The sequence below is a fragment of the Sinocyclocheilus anshuiensis genome, unplaced genomic scaffold (assembly GCF_001515605.1).
Source record: "Sinocyclocheilus anshuiensis isolate Anshui unplaced genomic scaffold, SAMN03320099.WGS_v1.1 scaffold532, whole genome shotgun sequence".
In the NCBI taxonomy this organism is placed as follows: Eukaryota; Metazoa; Chordata; class Actinopteri; order Cypriniformes; family Cyprinidae; genus Sinocyclocheilus; species Sinocyclocheilus anshuiensis.
In genome coordinates this window covers 1,883,778-1,897,440 of record NW_015555819.1, presented here as the reverse complement: position 1 = coordinate 1,897,440, position 13,663 = coordinate 1,883,778, and the positions used below count along the sequence as shown (strand labels likewise).

General features: G+C 36.2%; 1 protein-coding gene across 1 annotated transcript in view; it reads right to left on the bottom strand.

Annotated features, from left to right (window-relative positions):
* LOC107675269 (N-acetyl-beta-glucosaminyl-glycoprotein 4-beta-N-acetylgalactosaminyltransferase 1-like) overlaps nt 1–8,011 on the bottom strand; it is a 197,019-nt gene extending 189,008 nt beyond the window's left edge. The window contains exon 1 of the mRNA XM_016469560.1: nt 6,832–8,011. Coding sequence (XP_016325046.1) covers nt 6,832–6,973 — 142 coding nt within the window. The 5' untranslated portion in view covers nt 6,974–8,011. The remainder of the gene's footprint in view (nt 1–6,831) is intronic.
* Between the last annotated feature and the right edge of the window lie 5,652 nt (nt 8,012–13,663).

The following is a 13,663-nucleotide window of genomic DNA, read 5'->3' as shown; positions in this document are numbered from 1 at the left end:
GGTTGTGGGGGGGGGGGGGGGGGGGGTGGAGGAGTCAGAATGAGTTTATATCTCGCAATTCTGACTTTTTTTCTCAAAAATTGCAATTGCAATCATGAATTTTTTTCACAAGCAATAAAGTGCGAGTTATGGAATTTAAACTCAAAATTGTTCATGTATACATGTCATGTAAAAATGAAATGATTATTCATTCTGCGGCAGAAACAAGCTTCCATAGTTTTTACTGCTGTTTAAAAATTGGTATTATGATACTTCACTGTCAAAAAAGTAAAGTTTGTTGCAAGTTCTTCAAATGTAGATTAATAAAACAAAGCACACCTACATGATGACAGCAGCAAGACGTCTTACATCTCATACTGTACATGGTGTCCATTCTAAGCTGAAGCTGAATTTCTAACAGTCATAGCACACAAAATCCAGGTAACTCACTATACGCTTTCATCGAACTTGTAACCAAGATTTAAAGAAAGGAAAATTAATTAGTAGTTTCTGCGTCATTGATTAACAAAGGCAAACAGGCATCCCACAGGTGAAGTAATTCATGCTCAATTTCCCTATTAACAAAAGAAACGGTAATATAAAGGAAATTACAGCAAAACCATACTGTGAATCTGTGCAGGAATGCAGTTTGAATCCATTAATGTCATTAACCATAATAAAAATAGGCGTGTAACTTATAATATATTCACTGCCTTAAAACAATCATTCCTTAATATAATGTTACTGTAGATTTTCCTGTTAAGCATTACAAAGTGCTGCATGTAAGACATGTTTTCATAGTAACAAAAGACCTTTAGGGTACCTTTTCAGTGAATGTAAAATGACACTTCAATTATACATCAACGTAATTAACTCTGATTTTATGACCTTAACAGCCGTCACGCTTTAGTACGGCCAGATTATGGTGGGAAATGGCTGCTTTCCATTCACACACACATAGCCGTATCATATGACCTTTCCCAAAAGCCCTTTCTGTGCCTGTAACCAACCTGCCAATCTCAACCCACTCCTTCTCAGTTCACTTGTGTGTATTTCTCACACCCTTTCATTCAGCATTCACAGGGGTCCCGGTTAGAGGTTGAACACCGATGCCAAACCGGGATCAGTTCCCTTGGATTTCTAAACATAGCAACCTAAAGTAAAACACTCATTTTAAAAAGACGTCCTTTGTATTAACAAACACTGTACTTTGGCCATTTCCACTATTTAGTTCTTCATGTTCCTAAACTCTAAATGTTTTATTTTTATTACCATTAAAGCTACAGTATGTTTTATGTTAAAACACTTTAATATACATACTAAGACAGCTTTAAGTAAGCCATTAGTAGTAGGCTGATTTCCCTAAACAGCATTAACACTGTGGTGCTATCAAAACATTGCTCTGTTTGTTTGAGATTCCTGACCAGCCTGACTCAGTAACACTGAATCAACCAATGGCAAGTTGTTGTTGTTGTTTTTTTTCGACCAATGGCAGATTGGGGTGTGTTCTGGTATCTTTAGTTAGGCAAAAAGTACACCCATTAATTTAAAACAGGAGTAAATTTAAATAAAGAAATTTATTATTTTAGTTTCAGGGGGTTGCGCATGTGTCACAGGGCTTCTAAAAATGCAATTTATTGTGAAATAGCCAACTGGTTTCTTCATTTTTTTCTTCTTCCTCTGATTTAAATATTTAAAACCAAACATTTAAACCATGTTTTCTCAGAAATATTGTTTTAATTGGTCATCAAATGTTGTTTCTTTGTCCTCAATTTCACTTTTCTTCAAACGTTTTGTCTTTTGTAATATCTCTTTAAGTTAAACACCCGTTTCTTTAATGACATCATCACCCAGGAAGTGACATTTTTGGCGGGAAAACAGCAGCACAGAAATAAGAAAATATTCTTATATATTTGATTCTGCCAATATTATACTACATTTATTTATTGATAGATTGTTTTTTTTTTCCATAAGTAAACATTTTAAATAGTTATCCACTTTTTATTACTTAAACGTCTGAAGTCTCTTTACCTTATGAAGAATCAAAAAACCCTAAGATTCCTTAAATATTTTAGAGAAATATTTCAAGAAAATGCATGCATTTAGATGCTTTCCTAATGTACCAATGTCTATATTATTGTATGAATTAAATTATAGTATCGGTGTCACTGTAAAGTCGTTTGCAATTTATGTTAAGGTTATGTTTTTTGTACAACTTTTAGATTATTTTGGCTTTTATCCCATCTTTATGCCATTCTTTTGTTTTCTAACTATTCTCAATTTGATGTGTGGGTGTGTGAGTGTTTATTATGTAGAACTGATCTATTGTTGGTTTTTATTTGTATATAATCCCTTAGAAACGTTGTTTTTGTAATCGCTGTTTGAGCACTAATAAATAAAAAATAGAAACGAGAAAATATAATTTAGCTTAATTAAAAAAAATACATAATGTTATATGCGGCAACAGAAATTTGTGTTATAAAAGATGCTTAAAAATATATCGTAATTAACTTCCTGACCTCATGCAAGCCAACGCAAAATCCCACACTGAGCAATGGCTAACTTTAGCTTTTTATTTCCATCCTGTTAATTTCCTTGCCATCATGCAAATAGGTTATAATTAATGACGTTTAAGTGCCTGAGCTTGACCAGAGCATATATTTGCAAGTCTAATATATGCTTTCATAGCAATACCTCTACAAATTACAACCCAAGCACATTCATTTTTAAAAACTTGCAGAGTTCAAAAGGTACTGCATAACAGGAATGACCCGCCTGCTACTTCAACACATTCCTTCACACTTGGTTGCTTAAAAAGACCCTTGTTCACAGCAACCTATCACAGCCGGTGCACGGCCACATCTTGACCCAGCCCTACGGAGCCTGTAACTGGGAATAAGGTGACCACTGTGAGTCCTCGGGTGAAAATAAATCAGCCTATTTGTGCAAACACGCACAGCCAACAACTCTGATTAAAATGTCAGTAACGTCACTCGGCGAGGCCCACAGACTTAATTTCGCCGTAGATGGCTTGGTGCGGTGCCACGTTATTTTCCAGACATCTTCTTCTTTGTGCTAATGCAAGATTTGCACGGCCTTTTCGCACTTGAGTGATTCCAGTGCTCTTCTCTTTCGCGAGAGGAGTGATTTGGTGGCCCAGTCAAAGACTGGAGCGGCCAGACAGAGGCTGAAGTTCCTGGGTTACGATTGAGGTCAGTTTGGGGCAGCAAGGGAGAGATGCCAAACCACACAGAGCTTTTAGCAGCTGTTAATGAGAAAGGAGATCCTCTTCTAGAGTGTCGGACACAAAAAAGTTGTTGTCAGATGGGCTCTAGAGGTCTAGAGCACGGTGTTAGCAGACTAGTGCTTTTAATATAAGCTTTAAGGTGCTGTCAAATTACTAAAATTTCACTGAAAAAGCCTATTGTATATTGTCAATAGTGTAGCAATGTATAAAGCACAACTCACACAGAAGTCAAACCAAGAAGCTATCTGTTGGTCAACACACCAAATTCATGTGAACAACTGAAAATTTAGCAAAATCTGCTTGGGGAAATGTTTCACCCTCAAGCGAAATTACCACAATCACATGGATTCCTATTGAAATTACTGAATTTTGGCTGCAGCAAATACAGTGAACAATGGTAAATGTACCATCTGTTTAGGCCTATTCTTTAATATATAGATCTGTAGCTGATGTTATTTTTTTAATGTAAAATTTTGGTAAATTTGGAAGCTTTGGTGAAAACTTGAACGCTTTCAAATCAAGCAGCTTTCAGTTGGTCAACATGGCAAATTTACAAGACCAACAGAATTGATGCGAAATCTGCATGGGGAAATGTTTTATAATAATAATAATTTGTTGCATTCATATAGTGCTTTTCTAGACACTCAAAGCGCTTTACAATAGCTATGTTTCCATCGAAAGATGCAAATTTAACTTATGCGCAAAACTGGAATATCGCATAAACTATTTAGATGCTAAATAAGATATTATTCAATACATTTTCTAACGCTGGCTGGGCTGTACCTACGTATAAACATGAGACCAGGCTGAACAACTAGAGTGGACTATACTCTACCCACTATGTAATCCATGCGCAAAGCCTGGCTGGTTAGATCTGTTGGTCAAATTAGAAGCTGTTGGTCCAGGTCAACATGACCTAATCCATGCTGATGCCATGAATTTATGAGCAGTAATATTAGAACACGTGATGTACTATGTACTTTGAAAGAGACTGGTTGCATCACATGATGTTTATTAAACAGTTACAGTTACGCAGAGATTGTCTGTAATGACATTGTTGAAGAGTGCCAACCTACACAATCATGAACTATGTTTAAATATCAAATTGCAATCCACGACGGTCATACGCTGTACTTCTGAAGATGTGTATAATTCCATTAAACCTAACTCTCAAAGTCAGTTTAGGAGTTTAGATGTTGTGCTTGATTTTCTAAACCAGCATGAATTTAATTACAGGCAATGTTTTTTTTTTTATGCTTTCGACTTTGACCACTATAATCTTTAAGAGGACGTAGCTATGTTTCCATCCAAAGATGCGAATTTAACTTCCAAAAAAATGGAATAACGCATAAAACATTTGCGAATAAAGCACCGTCCATCCAACGAGTCAAAGAGAACAAAATCGTAACTTCCTGATAAACTGGCACTACATATCTCTAAGAAAACTAGGAGAAGCCACTGAATATAATAATTTTCAAATGTAATAAATTACTTGCGCTTCAGAGCGAGCAGACATAACACAATAAATGCGATCATTGCTTTCGGAGGTGGATGCTGCTGTTTGGGAATGCAGTCGTGTAAGACAGTAATTATACAGAAATACTTTGACGACAGACTTTGCTCAGGCATTTCAGAACGACCAAAACAACATATAGATGCTGTGAACGAGATCGGTCCGCTGGTTAGTCAATTTATCCCGTCTCATAGCGCAAAGTCACATGACTTTTTCAATGCACATGGTGGAATTTATTCGGTAAATGTGTTTCCATCGTAGTTTATGTGCCTTTTTTCTTATCGGATAAAAAGTTTATCCTACTTAGTTGTGCGCATAAGATTTTTATGTGCATTATTAGAATTTATGCGCATCTTGGCGTTTCCATCCAGCATTTTTTTATGCAATAATCCAAAATGCGCATAGAAATAGGTGGATGGAAACATAGCTAATGTGAGGGGGTATCTCCTCATCCACCACCAGATGAAATTGCCTCAGATTAAATTTCCAATCGCATGGATTCCTATTGAAATTTCTGAATTTTGGCTGCTGCAAATTCAGTGAACAATGGTAAATGTAGCGTACCTTTATTCATAAGCTGATGTCATTTTTATGTAAAAATATTGGTATATTTGGAAGCTTTTGTGAAAACTTGAAGACTTTCAAACCAAACAGCTTTCAGTTGGTCAACACGGCAAATTTACAAGACCAACAGAAGCCGATGCAAAATCTGTGGGAAAATCTTTCACAAACATGCAAAAAGAGTCCAGGATTTCTAATCTAAAACAATGGTAAACGTGACTGCATCATCATTCTTAATATACAGACATTCTTTCAGTTAACAATGGTAAATGTACCGTGACTTTATTGTTAATACGCAGATCTGAAGAGGATGTCATTTTTTTTATCTAATATTTTGGTAAATTTGGAAGCTTTGGTGAAAACTTGAAGACTTTCAAACCAAACAGCTTTCTGTTGGTCAAAGTGGCAAATTCACATGACCAACAGAACACAATGCAAAATCTGAGTGGGGAAATCTTTCGCCCTCTTGCACAAAATTCACAATCATTTGGATTCCTATTAAATGACAATATTGTGTCTTTGAAGAATCAGTGAATAGCAGTAAATGTGACTGCACCTTTACTTTTAATATGCAGATCTGAAGCTGATGCCATTTTTTCAATATTAAATGTTGGTAAATTTGGAAGCTTTGGTGAAAACTTGATCACTTTCAGCATACGGAAATCTTTCACACTCATGCAAAATTCACAGTCACAAATTCACAAATTTCTATTAAAATAATTGAATTTCAGCTGTGAAAATTCAGCAAACAATAGTAAATGTTACTGCACTTTTACTCTTAATATACAGACTTGAAGCTGATGTCATTTTATTAAAAGTACATTTTAGTAAATTTAGTAAAACACCTGTGTGTGGGGGTTTCTTTTTTTTTCAATTGTTCAATAAATTCTTATTTTTGTATAACTTATTAATAAAATAAGTTCTTGCCACACAGCTGCCAATATAATATCACAATGAGCAATTTTCATGAGTGTGTGTGTGCGTGTTTGAATCTGTTTTGCAGAGGTAAAGAAGATTCTCACAAGCACATGGCTTCTGCAAACACACTTCTGCTTAATCATAAAGCCGAGAATCTAGTTTCTCTCAAGATTCATCATAGCAGACTAAGCTAATACTGCTCATCTGAACATGTCTGCTTATGTTGCCCATATTTGCATAATTTTAGCACCTTCTAAAGAAACCAACATAATATCAACTTAATTTAATTCAAAAGGCAATATTTCAGCTTTCTGTGCAAAATGATTCAATACTAATGCATTCAAAAAGCTGATAATACTAATGTTACACTCCTAAAATGTCAATTTGCATCTGCCAACTATTAAAATGTGCCGGACGGTGCCCTAGTTAATTAAAGTTAATAATGCAATTGATAATTCAGCAGTTCCTATTCATCTTGCTTTCATTCTGAACCTCAGCTTCATTTCTCCTCAACGCTCAAAAATTACACCAGGAAAAAAAAAAAAAACCTCCTTTCACATCCTAAATTATTATTTTCATATCATCTAAAATATAAAAACCAAACACAGCTTACCTTTTCCATAGTTGAAGTGAAGTTTGATGGATTTGCCCTGGTTGATGTGCAGGTACGTAAACCACACGGCAAAAGTGAGCAGCACCAGCAGCAGCAGAAGTTTGAACTGCTTTCGTATTTTCTTCACAGGGAATCGCAGCATTTTCGCAGCTGCAGCATCATCAGCAGCAGCAGCAGCAAAAAAAGAGAGTGTCAGCCGCTCTTCAGTCTGGCGCTTCAGAGAACGAGTCCTGATGTCACAATGTCATATTTGCAGCAAGCACCAGGTTCGGTTTGCCGCAACTAAACTCCCGGTATCACAATCTCATCTTCGCAACAGCAGCAGAATGAAAGTGTCAGCTGCTTCTCAGCTCGCCGCGCTTAAATTTGTACCGTCACAATGTCATATTTCTCCAGACAGCAGCAGAATCGGTCTTGTTTTGCTAAAAGTTAAGACTCCTTATGTCACAAAGACATATTTACAATTTGTCAGCTGCTTCTCGGTTTGGCACGTTTCACAAAAAGATGTCGCAATGTCACATTACAGCAGCAGAAAAAAGTCAGCTGCTTCTCGCTTTAAAGACAATGCCATTTCCTCAATGGGTTTCTTACTGTTCTAACTCTATAGAAGGATCATACATGATTTACAAGCCATGTCACTGTTTGTGACTTCAAATGGACTTCATTTAAATCCCATTTAGCACAAACAAGTTTTAAACAGGTAGAGATGGAGAATAGTCCTGTAAACGGTTTGATTGCAGGCAAAGAAAAGAGCAGCGGGCTGTTAATCTTGTGAAATTCGCTCTGACAGCAGTCCAGTTACTCCAGAAAGGATCATCCTCTGGATTTAAAGCTTTCACTCAAATGACCAGTCTAACTTTTTAACATTGCGGTTTCGCTTTTAATTAACAATAAACAACACAATCTAACTGTAGAACCTCAATTGTGAAGCTGCTCCTTTCTGGGATGAGGCGCAAAGTGTTTTTTTAGATTTGTTGCTATTTTAAACAGTCATGTTAGCAATAAAACCACTCAATTAACAAATGCAATATTTAGCATGAAACCACATCATACAATAACATATACATATTATGCATTGTAAATTTGTTTTCATTCATTTAACACATCTTTGAGTAATTCGCTTTGAAGTGGTCAAAAAAGTGCAATGAACTTATCACTGCAGGTTATGAATGACTGGCAACACTTTCAATTTAATTCCAAATTTAAGGCAGCAATTATAGCGAGTTGATTTTTACAGCATATCTAGAATCAAACAGTAGTGATGTACAAAAACATCTAAATAAACATAAGACACTTACGATTTAATGAATTAAATGTGCATTCGAGTGGCTGCATTGATTCAGTATGCAACAGTAAATTTGAACATCACGCGACTGGTGCTTTATCGCATCGCAATGGAGAAAATGCTAATAAATGCTGATGTATCCTCAGATCTTCTTAAAACACTAATATGCATCGTGAGTAAGAATCACATTGCTCTTGCGGTTCATAGGTGATGCGATCATGCACCTGCTATCCATCCCAGTCCACGCGCAACTTACTCGCTCTTTGCAAAATTTCAAATCAAACGCATGAACCTAAACGCCGCGTCCGCCGTTAACAGAAAGCCGGTCAGCATAAAAACAATAACAATGCTCTATTGGCGTCCGTAAGCTCCGGTGCCGTTAGCTGCATCTGACATTTTGATTCCTCTCGTGCTCTCTGCGAAACAAACGCTTTGTTTCACCGATGCGATGCGATGCGTCAGTCTCTGCGCGCGGATGTTGTCACGCCTTTAGTCTGATAAACTACTTAGCAACGAGTCTCTTAAATCCCACAAGCTCCGCTTCCAGTCCTACGATGCGACCGACTCTCGATCCCCGCGTTCAACTGAGCATCCATTACGCTGCCGCGGAGCGACATTACGAACCCTACTGTGGTACCGGCAGAGCTAATGAATTATTAAATAGGTCATCTTGACGTTACGTTGAGCATCCGTGCGCTAGGTTCATTAATATTCATGAGGCAGGTATTATCAATAGCCGAACGTCACCGTTACGTAATTAATATTCATAAGGTCAGCCGTTACCGTAGTATGATTCGGAGATTCGCTGCTGGGCAACCGAACTTGAGCGGAGCCGTTATGGGCAGGAACGGTGTCCAGCCACTGGCGGAGCTCCAGCGCGACAGATCATCACTGGAAGAGCTCCGTGCATTAACGTTTAATCGTTTGCTGCGATGATCTCACCTAATTTGATTTGATGTTTCCATCATTTGACAGACGATATCAACACTAAAAAAATCAATGTTTATGATTAATGTCTGGTGCATGCTATGACGTGCTATTTAGAAAGGTTATTTATAAATTTATATAAAAGATTAACTCAGTTTCTATTTAGTTCATTCATTTTTGACTTACTTGGGACTTACTTAGGCAAGTGCATTTTTACAATTAACAATAAATGTTAACATAAAACATTTTTTTTAATAATTAGGCTGTTTGACATGTATTCATTAAAAAAAACGTTTGTTTGTCTGAAACGTGCATTTTTTTAAATTAATTAGCTAATAATACATTAAAAAGTTAAAGATGTGTTAATTAAATAAATATTTTAATTAAAATTTTTATATTTGATTTAAATAAATTCTTTCTGTGTGTATGTTTTTTTTTTACAAATTTAAATAAATTAATAAGTAACTTTTAAAATGTTATGCCATTTTAGAAAGTAACATTTAGAAATACATATGTGTGCATTTTAATTACTTTTAAATGTATTTTGCTTTTTTAATAAATCATAAATGAATACAATTGTATTGTATTTCATATATATTTAATAGTAAATTAAAAATAGTAAATTAAAGAAATTAAAAAATATATACTGAATTTAGTAAGATAATAAACAGAATAACAGAATAGAATAACAGAATAACTTTTAAAAAATGTATTAATTAATTGATTATTTATTGTTCATTTGTTTCTTTTTTTTTTTTAATGTGTGAAACCACAAGCAAAATTCAAAAATCTATCTACAAGATTAGAATAAGCGCTGAACAAATTCAGTTGCATTCAACATAAAATACATACCGGTATTACATGTTATACAACAGTTCTTTCTGGTCCTCAAATCTGATTGGCTGATAAGAGTGTGATATTCTATATAACAGAACTCTAACCGTATTTCTCACAGCAAGTGTCGGATGCCCAAATCCACTATTTTAAAAATTAATACTGGTTTTGTGTCACGGAATAAGAGTTTTTTTAGGTGAGAATGTACCCGTTTAGACTTCAAATATGTGGTTTGTTAATAAAGATAAAGTTTCCCTGCAGATGAACAGCTGGATTTGTCATATTATGGGGTAATTTAAAGCCCACAGCCTTTCTAAACTCCTATTTCACCTTTTAAGTAGACTGCATATTGCCTGACCTTGATCATTCACAGAATAAGCACAACTCATCAAATCTTTGAATAATTAAGCCCTGTTTCTAATATGCATGAAGCTATAAGCCCTTGCAGAGTTTATATGGTGAAATATTAGTGGTTCTTCAGGCAGTTCACTGTGACACAAGCACAACCATATTACAGTCAATTTCTCTCCCAATGTCTTATTCATCCCATTTCCCTGAGAGACACAGTCATGAGCGGTCATCATATAGCTGTGATTATTGTGACACAAGAACTCACAGATGAAAGAGAGAAAGACTAAGCACAACGTTTCCAAAGCTATGAGATTTTCTTCCCAAGATATACATAGAATGGCCTTTTCCCTTCCTGTTTGTCTTCCTCGCCACTTTCCGCCGTGACATTACAATAAGATGGCCACCCTCAACTGAAATGTCAAGAGGATTAAAAGGAAGGCCTTCTCATAATGTTGATCTAAATCGGACACCACTGTTGCGAATCATTTCCACAGCATCTTTAAGATTTGAAATGTGACTCCACTGACTTCCACTTCCAGACACAAACAAACCAGGAAGGATTAGAGAAAGAGCAGAAGAAATCTCACTGATATGTTGAAGGAACAGTTCACCCCAAAATAAAAATGTGCTCACCCTCAGGCCATTCAAGATGTAGATGGGTTTGTTTCTTCACCAGATTTGGAGAAATTTAGCATTTCATCATTGCATTTGCTTATCAATGGATCCTCTGTAGTGAATGGGTGCCGTCAGAATGAGAGTATATATTATTATTGTGTATATATATATACACAATAATCCACATAGCGACGTACATGTAAATGTCCTTATTATAGTGCCACCTAGTGCCAAACGGATGTGTGTGTGAGTGGTGGTGCACCTTTGGCACCACCATCCAGCCAAGTTTGGGGTCTCTGCGATTTATGGTCTCTGACGCCCAGACACTTTTAGGGCAGAAAAGAAGAAACGAAGGTGCTTGGGCCCCTAGAAAAGGAAATGGTTCAAATGGTGGAGTTAAGAGCAAAGATGTGTTCAGGTTTAGAGATTTTTTTTAGAAACAAGATTTTTTTTTTAATTGCTTCTTGTTGTTGCCCTCCATTGAATAAAACATATAGAATGGCTTTTGAACATGCATGATATTCCAGTCCAAATGCACAAATAAGCCATTTCAAACCACACAAGAAAATAAAACAGGTGAAAAAGTGACCCAGAAAAGGTTTACAATTTTTTTCATGTATTTAAAAAATACAAAAATGCCCATGGATATAACCTAAATGTATTATCAAAATATTTTAGCTATAAATTTTCACAGATATATGTTTTGACCATTTACTGTATGTAACCTATATGCCGGCAAACACATGGCGAACACGCATAACTAAAAATCTTATTTCACAATACGAGTCATTTTATCTCACAAACCCAGGCAAAATTTGTGTAACTGGCAAATTTGTGTCGATCAGTTTATGCTTAAGCCGTTCATAATCTTTCTCCAATAAAGAAAAATGGGTTAACATGTTAATATGACCTCATGCATAGTCGGCTTACCAAGCATAATTGGGTTAAGAACATGAATGTAAACACTCTCGATATCTGCTCTATATCAGCCATCCTGCTCCCAAAGATGTCAGATATTCAACAAAAAAAAAAAAAACATATTGGTTGACCAACAATTTTAAAAAGACTTTCTTTTTCAATTAAGATATCAAGAGAGCTCTATACTCCTGACAATTTTGCCATAAAAAAAAATCAGCATAATGTCAATGAACCTTTTCAAATATGTTTGTATAATAATCACTTCTGGTATTGTGTTGGGTCACCGTTTGATCTCCAATGTAAATCTAGGTCCTGAGTAAATTCATTTGACAGCCATCGTATATATTTTGTGTATCTTTGGTTTCTGTAGCCAATTCAAGCGCTTACTGTGTTGTATGTTTATGTCTCTGTGAATAATACTTCTGCCTTTGCTCTTCAGTTTTTTTTTCAGAGCTTATAAATCTGTCACTGGCTGCTGTAGTTTGAGGCATTGAGCACAGATTGTGTGTGTGTGTGTGCGTGTGTGTGTGTGTGTGTGTACCTGGTATTTATCATGTTATGGGGACCAAATGTCCCCACAAGGATAGTAATACCAGTAAATTTTGACCTTGTGGGGACACTTTTGGGGTCCCCATGAGGAAACAAGCTTATAAATCATACAGAATTAGTTTTTTTTTTTTGAGAAAGTAAAAATGCACAAAGTTTCCTGTAAGGGGTAGGTTTAGGGGTAGGGTTGGTGTAGGGCAATAGCACATACAGTTTGTACAGTATAAAAACCATTACGCCTATGGGATGTCCCCATAAAACATGGAAACACAACGTGTGTGTGTGTGTGTGTGTGCGTGCGTGCGTGCGTGTGTGTCACAAAGTCCTAACTAGTACAACCTCTCTTATTAGCTCAGAAATATTAATAAAAAGACACATTTTAGTTCATTTCGTGTTCGTAGTTAATGTGATAAAGCACACCTGTCGACATCTCGTGTGAACCTGAGGAAAAGTTGGATCACTAAAACTGTGTATTAAAGAGTAAAACATTTTCAGTTAATCTCCTCAAGAAATACAAACACATTAAAATGACCCCTACCTTTGACGCCAAGAAGAGCAGCATGAAGACATGAAAACAATGTTGCTCTTTCCACAGTTCTGTGATCAATAGGAAAAGCACTGCTCCTCTGAGGAATCCAAGAATCTCAGACAAGAACGTGTTGATCTCACAACATGTGACCAGTAATTGCCTTTCCAAACAAACAGCTTCGTTCCTGTTTTCCTGTTAGAAATTATGGTATTATCACGGTCAAAACCATTGGAGAACATGATTCTCTTATCAACAACACTCATTACAGACCTGCACAGAAACCCATAGGAAGCTACACCGATTTCAAACGCTCATTTGAGAAAGCTTTCAGCCACCAATAGTGCTAAACACTAGCGCTACATTACATTGGTTGAGCGGCTGGGAAGTTCCATTATTTTATTACTTTTTCACGATATAACTGTATCACTCCGCTTCTGCAGGTTACATTCTAACACCAGTAGGTGGCTACGAGCGACTGGGCTGTTCATTCATTAAACTATTGATTCAACCGATTCGTTCAAAAACTCCGATTCAATCACGAACTACACAATTGACTCTATGAGTGAGTCACTGAATCATTTAAAGAACCGTTTCGTTCAAAGATGCCGATTCATTCCGGAATGAATCACCAATGTATGGAAAAGTTGAATTAGAGCTGTTTCCCGTAACCTCCGTGGACAAAGCAGTATTGCGATTAAGAACACTTCCTTTAGGTATTACATCGAGCGAAGATGAAAACAAATGCCATCGAAACGTTTCTGAAGACAGTCAGAACCTTCAGAGGTACATTCATATAATTAATTCATTCATATATTCATTTGTATAAA